Consider the following 20,243-nt stretch of genomic DNA (forward strand, 5'->3'; position numbering starts at 1 on the left):
TCACCGCCGCAGCCCGAAAAAGTTAATTGGTAAAACGCGAGCGTTGCGCGTTTACCGGTGCCCCCAGGGCACGAAGACAACCTTCTTTGTGTTTTTAGGAGCCAGCGCGCTCCTAGCGGTGCCCCCGGGGTAGGGATCGCTCCGAGGAGCGCCCCCGCGGCACCAGCAGGCCCCACCTTGGGCCGCGACGTCATCTGGACGCAGAGGGAGAGGAGGACGCCTCTCCCTCGCGTGCAGGAGTCCCGGAGGACTCTCCTGCCATTCCGGGCCGGGCGGCAGCCTCACCGGAGGCTCGCCCTGGCCCCCGGCTCTATTGTTGGCCCCCTCGCGGGCCAGGAGTATTTTCTCTAGGGGTCTCCCGTAGTGGCAGGGCCACGGAGGTCCAGGGAGACCCCAGGAGTTAGCGGGTCCCCGGAGGGGCCCGTGTTTCAGCGAGTAGGGAGCGCAAGGCGCCCCCCTCCCCCTTCACAGGATTTCCCTGACTTGGGCCCCCCCTGGAGAGGGCCGGTGGAGGCCCGGGGGGCCCCCCAGCGATCACGGGTCCCAGAAGGGGCCCGTCAAGAATTCAGAGAGGGTGCGTGCCGCCCCTCTCGGTCTGCCATGTTTAAGGAGGCCCCCGTTTTGCGCAGAGGAGCGCCGGGGGCCCCATTATTCGTTTTAGGCACTGGAAGTGCCCCCTCATCAACCAGGTACTTTTAAATGGACCAATAGAGTTATAATTGAAGTTCTTTCTACAGACTTTACTAATTATAATATATTGCCTACCTGTTCTATGATGCTTTTACATATGTGTGCACATGTTCCTTTTATGGGCATGACTTGCTAATATGGTTCCCTAACTTGCCATAGGTTTTCTAATGTTCCTACTATGGGCTTTTTATGATATTCTTATGACAAGTGTGCTAATGTGATAACGTGTTTCCTGACTACTGCTTATGTTGCAGAATACTGTGTAACCTGTGTGTTATGTGTGACTACTGCTAGTTTGCAGAGTAACTAATGTGTAACGTTCTGACAACTGCTAAGGTAGCAGGATAGTACTGTTATGTGATGTTGGTCTAATAATTACGTTGTGTACAATACAGTATATTTTCATATAATCTGGTGTTGTGTTTCCTTTGTGGTGGGGATATTGCGTCACATGTGTGTGTGTGTTGTGCAAACGCTTTACACATTGCCTCCGGGTTAAGCCTGACTGCTCGTGCCAAGCTACCAAGGGGGTGAGCAGGGGTTATCTTGGACGTGTAACTCCCTTGCCCTGACTAGAGTGGGTAAGTTCTGCCTGGCTGAGGTGCATACCCTAGCCAACCAGAAACCCCATTTCTAACAATGATGATTTGGCTTGCATTCATAGAAATCACAAACACACAGTTAGTAAAGGTAAAAGCAATATGTGATGCGAAATACTGTTTCACCAATGTAGCTGCATATCCACAAAGCCCATTAGAGTTACACATGTTTATCTATACAGACACAAGGCCTACCAATAAACACGTATAAGATACATTTCCAAGAAAGTCTATGAGTAAAGCATTGGTAAAGTGCAACATGTGTAATCTGTACTCAGTTCCTCATCATAAGTAACCAGGGTGTTGCCATTGATTACAATTCCCTACACATATACAAAGACCCCGGCAAACGAAGCCTACAACTCTGGACCACTTGTGGGATAGCTGAAGAGTGTTTTGGCATGATCAGGTATATATTTAAATGCCTAAGCCTGCCTCAGTGTAAACCTCTTTAGTGCCTCAATGTTGTCTGTGACACATTTGTTGTGTTTTGCATACACATAACCTAAGTGTCCAAGGTGAAAAGCCACTTGACAACCTCACAATGGTGTGCAAATAAACAAGAACAGCACAAACACTGGGCTTAACTATCGTACAGACTGACATTGTCGACATATAAGAACATAGGAAATCACACAGAATTTCTCTACATATGGGCTCAGCCAAAAGATTTACACTTTAAATGTACATGTCTATTGTTACAACAAAACAAATAATGAAAGATTGTATCAAACGATGAGTCTGCTACTCATTATTTGGCATATCAGAATGACAGTGTCAGACATTTGAAAAGTTAGTTTCACTGCAAAATTGTTTTAGTGAGCACAAGGCACTTTAGTTACTTGCATCTTTTCTGCAGCTGGCCCCACCGTTATTGATGATTAGGATGAAGGACATTGTTCTATCTCTCCTCTCCTCAGTAAAAATTTGTTGATTGGTTGAGGTACATCAACTAAATGATATTGAGCAGAGACAATGCCCATGTCAGATTGTGCTATTTGGGCATAAATGGTCTTTTTTGACTTAGCCGTATGGACATATCTTGAATATCTTCTGCCCCAGTGCATCAAAGGCTATATGACTTCACTGGATAGTTCTCCAAAAAGGCCATAGGCCTGCCCACACATATAACCAAGTATGTTCTGGATGATATTAAAGGGAGGAATGTACATTAAATCCTTCTTGGTATTTGAAATTTATCAAGGTGTCATCACCACATATCTGTTTGTGTTCTTTCTATCTGTGGCGGATGCCTACAGATGTGTTTTTTTCTACTTAAAAATTAATCTACTGATGACTGTCATGCTTGAGGTTGCATACACAGCAGTCATCATTGAATGATCTTTCTTAAAGCATAAAAAAATTGTGCATGCATGCACACCCTCCATCTATGAATGATTTTTCTTAAAACGTGAGAAAAAAGCATTCAAAGATGGCCATCATGCTTACGTAAATGTATGCACACTTGCAGCCGCCTTTTTTAAATTACATTTCTCAACAGTAGATGGCTACATGCCATTACAGCATCAGGCACACTCATAACATGAGGGGTTGAACAGGTAAGAGAGAAAAAAAGTGGCTTATTTTCTTTTAATGAAGTGATTGGGCATGGAAATCAGATATACGGAGAAGCAGATAAAATAGACACTAATGCAATGCAAGGTATGACATCAGCAGTGAAAATGTATGAGTCATCCAAATCAAAAGGTGCTGAGACTGACATGCTCCTTTGGTAGGCTGAATGCTAAAAAAGGGAGGATATCCGTGGAATGCGGAGCAGGGAACTGAGAGAAAACAAGAAAGTCACTGAATGATGAGAAGCGGGTGAACATAAAGTCCACTCTAAGTCCATATTGGATACACTAGATCTGTTTACCAACAGTAAATAAAAATATTCATTAACACTCAAAGACAGCGTTCAAATCAAATTCCATCACCGGAATTGGTGGAAACATTGAATACTTTTAATATATATATATATATATATATATATTTGGGCATACAATAATTTATTCATATTGTCACAGTACGCGTCAGGACAATTAGAAACCCTCTCCTGAGGTATTGTGAATTGTATCAATCTAGATAACAAGGAATGTGATAAAACGTTGTACTGCCACATTCCTAAAATCATGGGAGCAGGGGAAATACAATAGTCTATCCCTCCTCTCAACTGAAAGAAATATCAACAGAAAATATTGAAAGTTTAGCAATAAAATTAAAATCCAAATGTTACTACTACAATGCAATATATTGTCACATGAAGCTGCTAAAATGAAGCGCCTTATATCTCCAAAATGGGCAACCAGTTATTCCAAACAGGCACAATGCCAGCTTCTTTACACAAATATGTGTTTACTCACTTGGTAACAAAAATGGCTTCTCTTGACCCTGGCCACTTCCCCATTGTTGACGTTCCATACAGAGCCTGCCTAGCCTTTCTGCCACTCTGGCATTTTCCCGGCAGCTGCAGACTATGGGCATAGTTTCACATGATGGGCTATCATATCCCAACCATGCCTGCAAGGACCCCTTCTAGTTTGAGCCTCATGCAGCTAGCTGTGAACTGGCCTGAACATTTTTGCCTGAGATGATTTTGCTTTTCAGTCTGACTGCGAAATCTTTGGGAAATAGTTGCACCTTCTCAACTGCAGGCCGGTTTGGTTCGCCATCAGATTTTAGATCTCATCATGGAACTGAAACAGTTCTTATCTCATTAACGGATGATGAGCGTGAATTATCTATACTGATACTACTTGATCTGTCAGCTGCAATTAATATGGTGACCTGTTAACTGCTTGACCATCTTTCAGTAGTGGCCCCTATGATCTAGACTAGGAGCATTCCGGTCACCAAGATCAAGGTGGAATGTGGGGTTCCCCTGGAATCATCTCAGTCACCATTACAATTCATTCTTCCGTTCCCTCTTTTCCATCATCACAGCCAGAGTGTTGAGATATCTTTGATATGCTAAGACAAAACTATCTATGTGTAAAAGGCGCTATCTATGTGTAAAAGACACGAAGTATGAAACAGTTCTAAATGAATTGGCCTTTTCCATGCATAGTAGTGCCCACAATCTAAAAATATCAAGAATTGGAGGCGGCCCTCAAGAGTTCAAGGCAGGTATGTCTGAAATACCAAAAATATCCTTCACACTCCTAAGTTTTTGAGGGTTGCAACTCAAGCCGTCATCTGCGATTCAGGTACTAACATTGAGCATTTTTAGTATTTGACAACTTATAAAACCATTGCTCTATATTTAAAATAATTATCAAAAAAGCATAAGTGGCTCATTGCACCGTCAAAACTGCATTATTCATTAATGAGTTAGTGCCCCAAAAATCAAAGAGGCAATGAACAACATATAAAAATACGGCTTCCAGAGGTGTTCTGAAGCTTGCCAATTAAGATCACATTTCAGCAAGTCTAAATTAGTTACCGGGCATAAGGGCATCCTCTTCAAATTGGCATGTCTCATCTTCAAGATGAGGCAACGGCTCCAATCTAAAATAACTAGGCACATGTGCACCATCGACTTAAGTTCAAGCAGCATAGGTTTTTTACACATTTCAAGAACTGAGAATGGAGACTACACAAAGATCTGGAACTTGAAGGCGTGAGATTTCAATGCGCAACAACCCCAGGCTTTGTAGGAAAGACCTAAAATCATTCGTACTCAGTAACACGTCTGAGTTCAGATTTGAAGTTTGTTCTTACTTTTCTGCTTTTACTAGTTGATTTACTTATGATTCCTGGCAACGACAGACAATTGCGTTTGTGCCCTAGTAATAAAAAGTAAATCACGAAATAAATATATAAATGACTGTGAAACCAATTCAAAATTTTCACTGATACTAAACCCCCCCTCTTAAAACAAAAGTAGCAAGGTAGCTAAGTGTATCTTCCTAAAAAATACTTTCAAAGAAATGAGTTGACAGCATTATGCAAGCTGGTAATTATTACAAGACGATTTGGGGATATCTTTCTTAGAGGTACTCAAGAACGACTTCAAGCTGTATCGCTCACAATTCTTTTGGTATCTCCAGCTGAGAAGTAAGCTTGACCCCTTGTGGGATATCATCAAAACTCTTTTGGAATTTAACCCACTAGAGGCGAAGCTGACACTGGAACTCATGGATGTAGCTCACAGTTTAATTGTTTCCTCATTACAAACATACCTGACCCATTAGACACTTTACATACTAGATGGCAGGATAAGGTAGATGAAAACCCTACACAATGATGAATGGGGGGAGATGAGGATGGTTCTACACGTCTTGGACACACACATGCACACAGACGTAATTTTGGGGTCACCAGGGGTTGTAGCTGTGACCATGGCTTGCCCCTAGCAACCCCTGGCACTGACTTTGCAACACCTGGTTTCAGAGGTGACAAGATCAGTGCCTGGAACTCAGGTGCTGCTTGACCTAATGACATTGCTTGGGGCTTCACCTTACTGGTTTTTAATTTTATTCGCTAATTGTTAATAAAAATTGGAATACAATTAGCTGGAATTTGACCCTATCTGGCAGCTAAGGAAAGTAAAAAATGTTTTTAAATGTATTCTGTATGCATGGTTGTGGGAGAGAGAGTGTTTATGTGTGAGAGATAGTGTGTGAATGTATGTGTAAGCATATGTGTGTGTGGCCACTTAACAAGATGCAGCTAGGTCTATTCATTTGTGGATGTACAGAGTGAGCCTCATGGCACATTGCAGTAAGCACTTGAATCAACCCTTCAGCAATAAATCAATATAAGTAAGTAGATGAAGCTCCAACAGAGCCCACCAGCAAGTTGCAGTTCTTCCTTTCCAGTTGTAAGTGGTTTACTGGTCACTTTAGAAAAAAGGGCTATTGCAGCTTTTTATGTCCTAGTAGATACACAGGGGCTCAGCCAACTGATCTGTGGAGTTCACTTGTCCTGGGTGCACATGGAGGTAGGACCAGCCTTTCAAGTCTCCACACAGGTCACATATAGTCGGTCCAGTCCCCTTCTTTTCTGCCACAGGTCTAGCAAATGTTCTGCGGGGTAAGTGGTTAGGTGCTTCTCTTGTTCAGTTCACTAGTCAGTGGGTGGAGGTGACTCCTGTATATTCCCTGACGAAAGGCAAAAAGTACACAAGGGCAACCTTTCTCACTTTTGCACATCCTTTCTGCTTCATTGTAAACTAGCTAAGGGAGCTTATGGAACATATTGGGGTGTGTTTAAGGGAATGAGCCTTCTCTCTCACTCAGCCACTCTAAGCTGGGTTTGGGACAGTTTCATTCTGCACCTAGACTAAAGCCATGAGACTAAAGTTTGATTTAGACTCATAAGACCTCCCTTCTCTAGGCTCCCTTTTTGATAAACTATAAAAATACAGGTCTTCCTTTTAAGCTAGTGAAGTTCATGGACACTCCTAAACTGCTCTGCTTGGGTTAAGCTGGATTGTATTCCTCCCCAAGCTATGTTGTCAGGCCCAAGTGATTGTCTTTGCTCTGGGAGCAGTATTTTACTCCTCATCAGAGCAGTGCTGGCAGGCCAGCTTCGGACAGGGAAAGCATTGCATTATAAATGTTACTTTGACTATATATTTTTCAAAATACAATTTCTCCACTGAATTGGACTTTAATAAATATAAACAATAGCCATTGAATCATTGCAAACCAAAGCTAAAAATAGCTTCTGGAGGCTGATTACGATAGGAACAAGCAAGCATGAGATTTTTGCATTTTCCACTTTAATGTAACAGGCACCATGTCTTGTGAGCTACAAAACACACACAGGAATGACTTGCTCAATACTTAGAAGTAGGGCTTCCTTACTGTCAAGAGGTTTATTTTGACATGTCTGCCTGCTGGTTTAAGAGCTGCAGGAGTCCGGCTACAAATGTTGAGCTAGAGCAATATTTTCCTTGTTAGTCTGTAGTCAAAAGTACCTTGATCTTGCTTGTGTTGAGGAAGATGCGGGGTGCAGACTGAAGCGATGTATCAGTGTTGATCCCTGCAATGGAGGTGATGCATTTGTCCTTTCTAGCATGAGTGAAGATGCTTCAATTTTCTCCATGCAACAGCAGTAATGCATTGGGCCTGATTTGTGGCGGTTCCGAAGGCCGTACGATGAGGTCCATCCATGCTGGAGAGGTGCAGCATCAATTTCGATACACATAATGAGGCCGATGCACCAGTTCTGATCTGAGCAACAGGGGTGAAGTGCCGGTTCCAATCTGTGCAGCTGTGGCAATGAATTGATTTTGGCTAAAGCAGCACTTCATACCCACTTCCAAGGGCCTGGCCTGGATTGGTACCACTTGGCAGAGCAAGACTCACACAGTTGGCAGAGTCCTGGTGCTGTAGTAGGTGATTTGGAAGTCTTTTGTATCCCTGAGACTTCAGAAAATAGGAGGCAAGCCACCAAGCCCCTGTAGTCACTTTAGTCCTGGGATGGAGAGATGCACATCCGGGCCTTTTCCCTCCCAACGATGGAGAGCAGCAGGAAGCAGGTCAGCACAGAAGTACAGAAGTCCAGTAGAGTAGTGGCCCAGTCGAGTGGCAGTCCTGGTAGCAGCACAGCAGTCCTTCTTCCTGGCAGAGTATCCACAGTTCCAGAAGTGTACTGAGTTGGTGGTGTCAGAGGTTCTGTACATATAACCAGTCATGCCTATGAAGTGGGGGAGACTTCAAGGAACAATCTTTGAAGTACACAGGTTCTCCCTTCCTGCTCAGACTCCAGATTCACTACAGTGGTATATGCACTTTCTCACACTGCCTCATGTCATGTTTTCTTGTTTTAGGCACTGCTGCACACTAAAACGTAGACCTGTATATCATTCAGTCTAGTTGATAATTGGCCTAAAAACAGACACATGTCCTGTCCATCCTATTTAGAATACATTCACAGCTATGCACACTTTGTAGATGGATGGACAGTACCTCCCCCTATTTTGATGGGTGCCCTGAAACTGTCAAACTCGAAATTACCTCCTTGGTATTTTAGGTACACAAATTAGCAATTGGGATTTATTCTATCCCACATGACTCTTCTTGCTGACTAATTGTATTTGTCAATCCTGCACTCTATGTAAAATTCTCAATTTTGATGATTACATTTTTTATTGCAATGGATGTTTCTCAACAGAGCTATTTTTTACCATTTTATACATAAAGGTCTCCTCTCAAGTTCATATCCATCCTAATACTGCCCAGGCAGCTAGTCACTGTGTCAATATTGATCCTGCCATTGGCACTGTCCTCAAAGCCAGTGAAAATTATCCAGGTATCAAAAGGAAGGTCTGGGTTTGTTTCGGTGAATAGACTTACTAGAGCACAGACATTTACAGGATGGAGGAGTTTGGGTCTGGTTCTGATGCCATACACATGGTCTATAAGGAATACGACCATACTTAGGATGAAGATTCAAAAGGTGACAATCTTCTTCTTCCCTCATACTACGATGCTGTGATATGTCTTTACTTATAAAATTCCAGTGGCTTTGATACTTTGTCATATTAAGACATTCCTTACCTCTCTTGCCTCTGACAGAAGAAGTACACTCCTAGTAGTGCATAGAGCTGTAGAGACTCCAGAACTAATTTTACCTTCTAAAGAGTTAAGAATCTATTGTTTGATGGAAATATTGCAACTTACTTCTTAAGCTGCTAAATGGGTCCATTTAATGAGGCATTGCTGGAACCTGTCTTGCTTACTTGGAGAAGCCCTTTTCAAGCCCGGAGTCCACAGACAAATTGACAGCTGCCATCAGCCTGCTCTAAGTGAGCTTAAATTCAAGACAATAAAAACATCACCAAACAACTGGTGCTGCAGCTTTCACCCTTAAAACCAAGTCTCAAAACCTTTCCTATAGCCTATCTTGAGAAGGAGTCTAAGTGACTAGACAGCATGCGCTTGAAAGTTTTTGCTTTAGGTCATCCCAGTCACCACGGAGATGCCTGCTAGGTGGCTATTTGTAACACCTCGTGGGAATTGGCTAAATGAGTAGTTTTAAGCCTACTGGCAAACATAAAAAGCCATTTTCCGATTTGGGCAATTTAAGGCTTGGACACTTTGGGACAACATTTTGTCAGCAATGTATAAAATTCTAGAACTATTTAAGAATGAAGTAATCTCTGCAAGGACAACCTTTTCAACAGGTCCATGACAGTTCAACAAATATACTTTTTTCTTTGTAGTGGTATGTATCTAAGGGTCCCAAGCATAAACAGCTCCAGCAGGTCTTTTCCATTCTTTCCTCTGCCAGCTCTGCTGCATCAAAACCACCTTGACTCCACAAACTTATGCTGTCTCCTTCAATTGTCAGCAGAGTCTCTCATTTTCCTATCAATTGGGAGATTATTATGATGCTCCATTGACTCAACCAGATGATCCACAAGGGCTAAAGTTTATCCATCCTTTCCCTCTTTCTGCACCAGCCTGTCACCTTTCAAAGTGATGTGCTCTGCAGCACGCCTTAAATCTAGAGGTAGAGGACCTTGCCATGCTAAATAAACGGACCACAGAGGCGGTGCCTTTGGAGGAAATAATTGAGGGATTCTACTTCCTTTACTTGTACATTCAAGCAAAGGTGGTGGTTTGAAATGCATCTTACAGTAAATCCCCGTGTTCTGAGCTTGATCAGTTTTCTGAACAAGTTATCTTAGCCAAGTCTTCATGGCCTTGAATGAAGGACATTTGTCCTCCACTACATTCCCTCAATAATGCAGTTGTACACATTGAGATTCAGTGATGCCTGTTAAGGTAATTTTGCTTCCCAGATGAAGTGGCAGTCATCACCTTGGCTTCCAGCAAACTTGCTATGACCTGGCTGCTCTATCAGCTTGTTCGTGTCTCCCTGATCAAACACCATTGTTTAGGTCACCTTTAGTCTTCTGAAAGGTTAACTTTACCTGTTTCCGACACTCCTTTTGTTGTTCCTCGGTCGGCTCTGAACTTGTTTTGACTTTTTTGATGGTATCCCCGTTCAAGCTAGGCACAGTTAATCTGTTCAATTTCTTAGTTTGTGGGATTTGCAAGATTTTAGCTGAGAAAGGAGGTGAGCAAACACACCATTTTACATTGGATCATCCAATGTATCAAGATTTGCACTGCTATTGACAAGAAAAAACCTGCAGAAGGCATTCATGCCCACTCCATTACAGCCATTGCTTTTTCCACATCTTTTACCGTAGTCGTGTGTGGCTGGCATATATTAAACATTTGCTGAACATTACTGCAAGCAGAAAGAAGCAGTAAAAGGTACATTCCAGTGAGGAGCTGCATGGCTTACCTGTTAAATCAGCACTACTCAATCCCACCCCTTCGAAGATATTGCTTTGCAACTCATTCATAAGGTCAGGAATCCATGAGAAGAAGCATTCATCAGAATCAAAATTTACTTACCTTTGGTAACAGTATTTCTAGTAGATATAATATCTTCCTGCAGATTCTTTACTGCCCTTCCTCTGATAAGTTAGTGCTGTGATTATTAAGAATTAAAGATAGGTACATGCTGTGTTGTCACCACTGTTAATGCTCTCTCAGATACCTTCACATGCCTCAAAGACTGAAAAAGTAGCATGAGCTGTAGGCAGTGCACCATGTGTAAGTTGTTGCCATTTCACCCAAAATGTCTGAGATCTTCTAGTGCCACCATTGCTTTGGAAAATTTTGGGATACAGTATATAACCTACAACATATTCATAAGGTGAGGATCATCTGATAATATGTACTCCCCACTATGAGTATTGTTACAAGAGGTAATTTTTTCTTCAGCAATAGTTTACATGGTGGATCAATTTCTATGGATTACATGTGTTAGGGTTGTTTTTAGTAAATTTCTCAGACTCAAAAGACTTTTGAGTTAGAGATGCAGTTGTATTTTGCAGCTTCCTTAAGTCTTGTAGTCAAAATGTTATTTATCAACTGCCCACTTTCTGCTGTTTGTGAGACCATCTTTGCATAATTTAAGCACACCCACAATGCTTAGTAATTTGTGACACACTTATTGAAATTGCATGAGAGTAACATGAAATGGGAAGACACGTGTCTAAGCTCAATGTAGTTTGACTTTAGACGAGTGTTGGAAAGTTGTGTAATAGGTGACCATAAAGGTTCAAAGCTTTCCAAACTATCTGATCAGCTAATACGTTTGGGCACCAGATGTAACTGTCACATTATTACTGCAGAAATCTAAGGAAAACTGGAAGGGTGCACTGTGAAAACTTGTTGAGTCTAACTCAGCTTTACATACTTCAAATATTGAACAAATTAGTGGCAATCAGGGGCATACTAATATCTCTGTTAGCACGTCTTACCTTATTTGATTTCTTATCTTTCATTTATAAGGGGACGCGTTAGAGGTTTGAATTACCTTTTGACTGCACTTAGAGAGTCCACCATAGGACACTATTTCTATACCAATCAATAACAATATAAATCAATTGTATGAATAATCTTGGGAGTCCGTAATTCCACACATCATTACCCTTTCGGCCATGAATAACCACACCTTTATATAAGTTAGAATGTTTATTTCCCAATATTAACAATGCTAATATCACGTAACGTAATCTCAGAATCAAATGATATGCATACAGAAACAACACTGGTTGACCAAATCTTCTAAAGAATCTCAATATAACCAAAGCATGTATTGTTACATATTCTGGGATTACAGTACAAATTGCTAACAAGAATAACTGTGCAATAGAAATAGCCCATATTAAGATTCAGCAAAGAAACAACATCAATCTGTTCTTAATAATTAGCAAACATTGTCTGTGAGTCTCCTAGCTAAACTTTTGATTAAAATAGCATGTTTAGGCTTCATGCAAAACAATTTAGTCAACAAAATTCAGAAAACATCTAGCTATAGCTCTATCACAATTAGCAGTTGGTACCTAAGAAGAAAGGACATATTACATCAAACAATAACTTTTGATTAGTCCCTATCCTCGGAACAGATCAGCAGGCTGGGACTTTCTTCATCAATTGGACATCTGTTCAGTCAGCGTCAGCATCGGACCATGAAAGGCAATGGTTCGGAACCTAGGGACTCTATCTATCCAAACCATTTGCAAAGCATTGCCCAAGGCTCAGCATTCAGCATCAAAAGTCTAAGCAATAAAGTTGAAGATAGAATTTTCTAAGTAAAGGAGTCAAATACGAATGAGTATGGAAGGTGAGAGTGATCAAAATGGTGCCTCTCAGCATAGGATTAAGGAAAATGAACTCTCTTCTCTCTGTGCTGTAGGGCTAAGTCAAAAACATCTAAAACTCTTCCCACGTCGCTATTGGTCAAAGAATCCTATGTTTGCATTTAGTCCAATGAAAGTAGAATTTCAAATCTATGATATTACTTAAATGTCTTTCACATGTCGATGATTAGCTCCTCTTCTCCTGTTCTCATCATCGGACTCGTCAGGTAACAATTTTGTATCTCTCTGTCCTTCAGTCAGTGCATTCATTGTTAGGTCCTGGGAACATCGCTTTCACGCACACTAAACTTTACAATGTATTGATAGCTAATACAGCATATTCTAACAAGCAGTTATCAGGGTAAAGAAAAACATCTATTAGCATTTGGTTAATGCAGTGATGCAATGCAAGTATTAATTTCTCTAAATAGCCATTTATTTTATGTGAATAATTTAAACAGTGCAACTTAACATGAGGCTGTGCAACTAGGCCCAAAACTTCGCTAACTTAAGACCTACAATTCTTAAAGCAAATACATAATACATAATCATTAATATGGCATACTACTACAATAAAATAAACATGAGCAAATAATTTCAATTTAATAAGAAATGAATAAGGACACTTCGATATTACTGACGGCCACTCAAGTAGGCACATTTTCAAAGTTGTGCGTTATTTTCTATATATATTCATTTTCTATTCAGATTCAACATTCAGAATACATGAAAATTTATGAGTAAAAATTCAGCGTTTACATCACCTAATAGTTACAGTACCATATTTGCAAGAGGGGGATGAAGTGCCATTTAAAAAAAACTTAAAAAGTGGTGCCTGCATGTTGGATTTGGCCATTTCTGTATGGTCATCCAAACATTTTTGCCTTCACCCTCCTGTTTTCTGAACCAGTTTTTGTAGACTTTTAGGACTCTGTGTTTACTTTATCCCTGCTAACCAGTGTTAAAGTGCTTGTGCCTTTTCCTTTAAACATGGTGAAATTGTCTCACACCCAATTGGCACTTTTAATGTACTTGTCAGTCCTTAGTAAAATAGTGCCACATGTACCCTATGCCTCTAAATTAAATGCTGCTAATGGGTCTGCAACACTGACGGTGCCACCCACTTAAATGGTCCTTTTAAATATGTCTCAGACCAGCCATTGCAGCCGGTGTGTGCAGTTTTAAACTGCCATTTCAACCTGGAAAGATAAACCTCTTGCCAGACTTAACCCTTCCTTTTTAATACAAAGACATTACCCCAAGGGAAGACCCTAAACAGCCCAGACGTCAGGGTGCATTGTATTTAAAATAAATGGACATACATAAATACGTTTTACATGTCCTGGTAGTGAAAATCTCTTATATTCATTTTTCACTACTGCAAGGCCTACATCTCTGATAGTATAACATTGGGTTAACTTATTACATTTATTAAGTGACACCTTTCAATTGGGAGCAATTGGAATGTTGAATTTGGTGCCCAAAGAATTGAATTTAAAGCTTCTCTAATGGTATAGTGGGACTTTATGCCACTTTTAGAAAGGTGGCATTTTCTTATCCTAGCCATTTGGTGCCTTTAGCCTGTCCCTGGTTCACATGACTAGGTGAGATGGCAGCTTGACTTTTTGTATTGCTTCCAGACAATGAAGCAAGGGGAAGATAGGTGTTGGCAGGGTGGGCCACTCTGACTTAACCAAGAGTCACCTACCACACCTGCACATCACAAAAGGTCTGCCTGAGCACACTCACAAAGTGTTTGACACGTGTCTATTGTGTCCTCAGGCAATCAGGTTCAGGGCAGAGAGGCAGGAAATCCCAGACAGCAATTGGGGTGGAACCCTCTAGAGCTTTCTCCAACTTCAAAGTAGGCAACAGGTATAAATATTGCACCCTCAGACCTGTCTAACCTTCATTTAATGGAATCCGTAGAAATGTTAAAAACAGTGAAAACAGGGATGTTGAGGATGATTATTGGTCCTCCATGGTTGGCATGTTTCAGCTGTATCTCTGTGGCCTCATGTGAGATGCAAAGATAGAGGCATTTTGTGTTTCTGCTGGAAGACAGAAAGAGCAAGGATGTGAGGACCACAACTGAATGCTCCTCAACATCCTTTACCACCTGCTGTGGAATCTCAGTGGAGGAACTCCTGAATTTAGGAACATTTACTGTCTGAAGCTCTAAAATCTTTAAAAAAAGATTTTTAACATTTGATAATTTGGTACTTTGGTAATTTGAGCTCCCAGTAGTAACATTATTGGTGATAGTGATCTCCCCTGGGATGCTCCTATGCTTGCCTTTTCTCCTGGGACCCCAGTATTGGAGGTGTTTCAATATTTTCACCAAGTGATACAACCAGGACATGCTCTACAGGCATGGTTAGGGACTTCCCGGGCACTGACCCCATTACCGACCAGTTTAGACCACCCTGGCACATTGGAAGGAGCCAGGTCCATGCTCCATTGCCTCCATAATAAACATAAAACACTCATCCTCCCCATGACATCTACTCAATGTATACAGATGAGTGCCTGTGTAATATACTACTTAATAGATCTTTTTCCAGGTTCAGGTGGAGAATGATGCCTACCAGGACCCTTGTGAAAGGTTCTGCTTATATGTGACACCCATATGTTTCACTGACATCCTCTGTGTGTGTTGAGTATAGGTGTGTGTGTGGTGAAATAGTAAACAAGACTCCATGCAGTGAGATTCAAGTATGGTTGCAGGGCCCAGCAAGATCCATTTTAGATTGCCCCTGTTTTGACATGGCACAACATTACAGAGGGAGTACAGCTTTCCCATATGTATCTTCTGCATTCCTGAAGCTGGAGTGAGTAGGCCAAGACTCTGAAGTGTGGAAGACTGGAGACAAGCTGCTCTAAAACATTAACTGAGGACTTTTTAGGAGGGGATTGCTTATTAGGCCTTCCTGATCATTGTCATTTGGTTGATGGTAGGACAATTGAGTGAGACGGAGGTACAGAAGTTTCTAAGCAGAGCCTGCCCTTTTGTCTTTCTCAGAGTGCTACTTCAGTAGCACGGATGACAGTCAAGCACAGGGTCTTTCCACTGCATTGATTGTATCCTTTGGACGCTCCTGCTTGAAGGTTGCAATGTCACATCCTTCTGTGAAAGTCATCAGATTGTGCAAAGGCTGTTCCTCCAATGCAGTCAGAAAAGCAAATTTGGAAAACAATCACCTCGAACCCTGACAGTTGATCAACACCCCTGTCTGCAAAAATCACTATGAAGTTGAGACCTAAGTCTTCTCATTTTCCCCAGCTCCAAATTTTTCAGGACCCGGAAAGGGAGTGTCCTGCAAAATACCTGAAGAATTGTGTGGTCCAGAGTTTGGTGCCTCCCGAACTGGGCATGGCGAAGTACTAGTGGTGGCACACAAAATCACTTTACTGACCTCAACAGTAAATACTATGTAGCCTAAGAATTCTAATCATTCTAAGACTACTCACCATACTAAACTTTCTCATTCAATTATACTCACCTTTGTCCCTAGAATAATTCAGCCTTCTCGGCTGCCCTCCTGGAATTAGACTGACATTGACTGTGGCCTGGTATTGAATTTGGCTTCTATACCTTGGTTTCTGTAACTTGGAACACTTGAACAAACCAACTAACTGTATGCATGTCAGACATCTTGCCTCGACACTAATCTTGAAACTCTCGATATGCATCAAATGATCACTAGGTTCACCTATTCAGCCGACCAATCCATTGATCATAGATATGCTTCAGTGTGAGTGAGAGAGCTGCAGAATAGTAGTATGATAGAATTAGCAGGCAAAAAAGAGAGAGTATGAATGAAAAGGAGGGGTTACTCAGATCTGAGTGTGGGACATGGGAGTGCAAGTGTTATTGAAAAAGAGAAATTGAAAGAAACGATATATGAGGGGAGGAGGGAGATAAGAGCGGAAGATACCACAGACATCAGAAAAGAACAGAGGAGGTAGTTCATAAAAGGACGAAGATGATTTGTTCGCAGTGCTTTAGTTGTTTTCCCATAACTGTTAACCAGCTTTCTAGAAATGAATCTCTCTCTGATATATGGATCATAATATAAGAATGCATATACATATGATGTAATATACTAATCTTTCATTGACTCCACAGAGAAATAATGTATGAGAAGAGAATGGGCTGTCTTCGTAGTCAGTGCGGTGACAGTTAAAAACATCCTCCTATTGACGAGCCTGCAGACTGGAGTCTTGATGAGGAACACCAATCGGATCACCTCCTGGACGCCAAAAGATTGATCTGTCAAATTACGCATTTACATATCTTGTGTTCACTGATCCATTCTTTGTTATATTTTCAATGATTGTTCTCCTCTCTATAGTTAAGTTGTCTCCTTGCTAGCTTCAATATATCTTGTACATAATCAGTAGCTTTCCATAGAGGATTGTGTACCTGGAAGGCAGACGTGCGTGTACGAGTCAGCGATACACCGGAAGGACCACCTTTTTTGACTGCATCTCCTTTGTCCATACTTGCTTTTTTCCTGCTAGTCAGACGCGTTCAGGTTTAATTCCACTATTTTGCTCTATCGGAGTTAAGCCTGGTGTGACCTATTATTCTGCAGTCCTCTGGCCTTTAAGAGCAATCTTGACATGGCTGACGCAGTTAATGCTCAATGTCCATTTCATAGCCAAGTGCGGCATGTGAGTAATTAGCACACCCTTTCTGACTGTTCGAGGTCCAATCTCACATGGTTTCGAATTGAAACCTGACTGTCTCACCCTTACTGATGCTTACAATAGATACAGTGATTTGGTTTTGTCTATACGTTGCTGGCCATCCACTGACAAGCCAAACACACGACTGTCTGCACCGTCCTTATTGGCTTTCCAGAGCAAACATACTGTGTGACTGTCGTTGCCCCACCCTGACAGCGTCTCGTATTCTCCCCTGACATGCTGTTCCCCAGCCCTACTGGCATTTCAGAATCAAGTCTGCTATTTGGCAGACTCATTCCCAGCCCTACAAGTTTTACAAATTCAAACCCTTTCTGAAGCTCCTCCCTCTGAAGACGTCTCGTCGTTGATGTATATGTCTGTGTAGTCAATTTCTCAACGTATAACCAGCTAGGCCACAGGCACAAAAAATAATCTGGAACTGGTGTTAGGGATTCAATCTAGAAATCCAGGCAATATTTTGGATGAGGATTTGTAGGTTTTGCATCCCAGGATTGAACGTGCAGCACTGAACCTGAACAAAACTACTTTGCACTGTCAGCCTCTTTTCTCAGTCTAGGTTTGTGGTATGCTTAGACCCATTTCCACTGTGGTTTTGGTGCCATCCTGATAGGTCATTATTGTTGCAGTTATCAACAAATGCACTGTAAACCCTTAGAAATAAACACGGATTATTGCAATCAATGCTGTATAGTCTGTTTTATCTATGTTCTGCATGAGTCCTTAAAACCACTTACCAAGATGTAGGTCCTATTGGACTGGGTAATTTTAAAACAGAAATATCTGTAAGAATAACCTTGGCTGCTATTATACCGCTACCAAGGCTGTGGTACGTGTACCTGTTCGTTTTCACTTCAGTTTAGTAAAACTATTGAGGCAGAAGGTGGATCTTTGTAAAATATGGTAGACGTAGTATAACCAAGGCTAAACTGTGATGTAAAAAAGCAGGATTGAAAAGTGAATATGATATCAGACCAATATTGCACATCAACAAGTACAGTTACCAGGAGGTTTGGGGATTCTCCTTCCAATATTTTTTTGATGGAGCCTACCAATCAATGTGATAGCATGGTTCTGTAGAAATATTGAGTAAATGCTATAGGCTTTACATAATGAAGGAAATATGAAAGATTTCAGTATTTCATTTGTTGGGTGTGCTGGCACAGGTGTTTCAATAAAGATGTTTTAATGAGAGTTTATATATTTCTGAATAAGAAGTTTATGTAGAAAATAAAATAACAGAAAAATAATGCACGCATTTGAAAATGTGATTATGAAGAATGGCCACCAATGTTAAGGAACTGTACTAATCAATGATTTAATATTATGAAATGTTGAATGTATGTTAGACTGATGCAGTAATATGTCATATTGAGAATTATGAATTAAGCTTTAGTTTTATTAATTGTAGGTCTTAACTTAGCGACTGTCATGGCCTACTTGCCAGGCCTCATGTAAAAGCTGTATTTCTTAGCATTTAATAAAATGGATGTTCTAGAGAGTCAAACTATGAATTCTATTGTATTGTTTAAATGTGCTCATAACGGAAGCTTCTCGTGTGAACCGACAGCTAGGGGATGATGTTCCTGCTAATGCAATATTTTATGTGTAATGTGTGTGAGACTGACTTTCCCAGGACAAGAACAATGAAGATACTGACTAGCGTAGAAGCTGCAACAATATTGTTACCTGACAAGCCGGATGATGAGGACATTGCAAGATAAATCAATCAATGATATGTGAACGGAGTAATATTAGAATTCATGTATTTGGGTTTTTAGTTTTATTGGACAGAGTGTGAACATACGATTAACTGACCAATAGGGATTTGGTGGGGTAGTTTTAACAGTTTTGACTTAACAAGAGTACACTGAGAGAATTAATTTATTCAGCCCATTGCCCATTTTCTTCCTGACCGAGAGGTTACTACTTTCTTATGCGTCTTGACATGAGACATGCTTAACTTCAATGCTAGAGGCTTTGCCCTTCCTGAACTCTGATGCTGAATCATGATGCATTGCTGATCGACTGACGTCCTAAGGACGAAGACTGACTCTGCTTTGCTTATCCATACTGAGGATAGATATAACCAAAACTGATTATTATATATATTTGCTATTTCTTTCTAGGTAACAACTGCGCTGTTTTGATAGAGCCATAGTTATATTTTTTTCCAAATTAGTGTTACCAAATTGTTTTGCATGAAGTCCAACATGCTGATGCTAATCAGATGTTAGTTAAGGTTCATTATTAATGAATTTTGATAACAGGGACTAATGCTTGATGAATTTCTCTGCTAAACCTCATGTACATCATTACATTGACACAGCTGAGTTTGCTATTGATTTCCCCCATATTCTTAGAATGTGTTGTTATTCAAGCTTTGATTAGATTACGTTTCTTCCGCTGCTTTGGACAACCACTGTTCTTTCTGGGTGTTTCTTTTGATTTTGAGATTAATTTACATGATCTTAGCGTTGTTAATATAGGGAAATAAACATTCTGAACTTTTACTAAAGGTGTGGTTATTCATGACTGAAAGTTCATGATGTGTGACAATTACTGACTCCATTGATTATTGATGTTATTGATTACTAATGATTATTGATTATTGTGTATTGATTATTGATTATGTACTGGTGCTATGGTAAGAACACCTTAATTGCGAGTCAAAAGGATCATCGACCTATTCACGTCCCCTTGTAAGTTTACTTATTAAGGTCAGACGCGCTAACAAGTGCATATCAGAAAAAGTGTGCACTGCTCTCTCCCTGCTGCCTTCAAGGCAGTAGAGGGGAAGAATTCCCCATCTGATAAGGAGCCACCCCATCCCTGTCTTCCTTTTTGCTGTGCATTTCCTTTCATCACCCACAGACAGTCCAGGTCTGCCAAGAACGCTTTGGCTGAGAGAACAGTAGACATCTCACTCGCTGCTGAAATTGGGATGGAAGCCATAGTATCATGGTTGATTTCTATCATACCAAACGTAGCTGTGGTGACTTGGAGTGGTGGGGCTGTAAGGTTCCTGGCTGGTGCTTATATTCCAGAGTGGAACCTTGCCAAACAAA

The 20,243-nt window shown here is 41.0% G+C and overlaps 1 protein-coding gene across 2 annotated transcripts in view; it reads left to right on the forward strand.

The window, feature by feature from the left end:
* LOC138300182 (deleted in malignant brain tumors 1 protein-like) overlaps positions 1–19,682 on the forward strand; it is a 618,063-nt gene extending 598,381 nt beyond the window's left edge. For both annotated transcript variants that reach the window (XM_069239160.1, XM_069239161.1), the window contains one exon: positions 16,595–19,682. In XM_069239160.1, coding sequence (XP_069095261.1) covers positions 16,595–16,602 — 8 coding nt within the window. In that variant the 3' untranslated portion in view covers positions 16,603–19,682. The remainder of the gene's footprint in view (positions 1–16,594) is intronic.
* Positions 19,683–20,243: the final 561 nt, after the last annotated feature.

The sequence above is a fragment of the Pleurodeles waltl genome, chromosome 6, assembly GCF_031143425.1.
Source record: "Pleurodeles waltl isolate 20211129_DDA chromosome 6, aPleWal1.hap1.20221129, whole genome shotgun sequence".
Classification (NCBI taxonomy): domain Eukaryota; kingdom Metazoa; phylum Chordata; class Amphibia; order Caudata; family Salamandridae; genus Pleurodeles; species Pleurodeles waltl.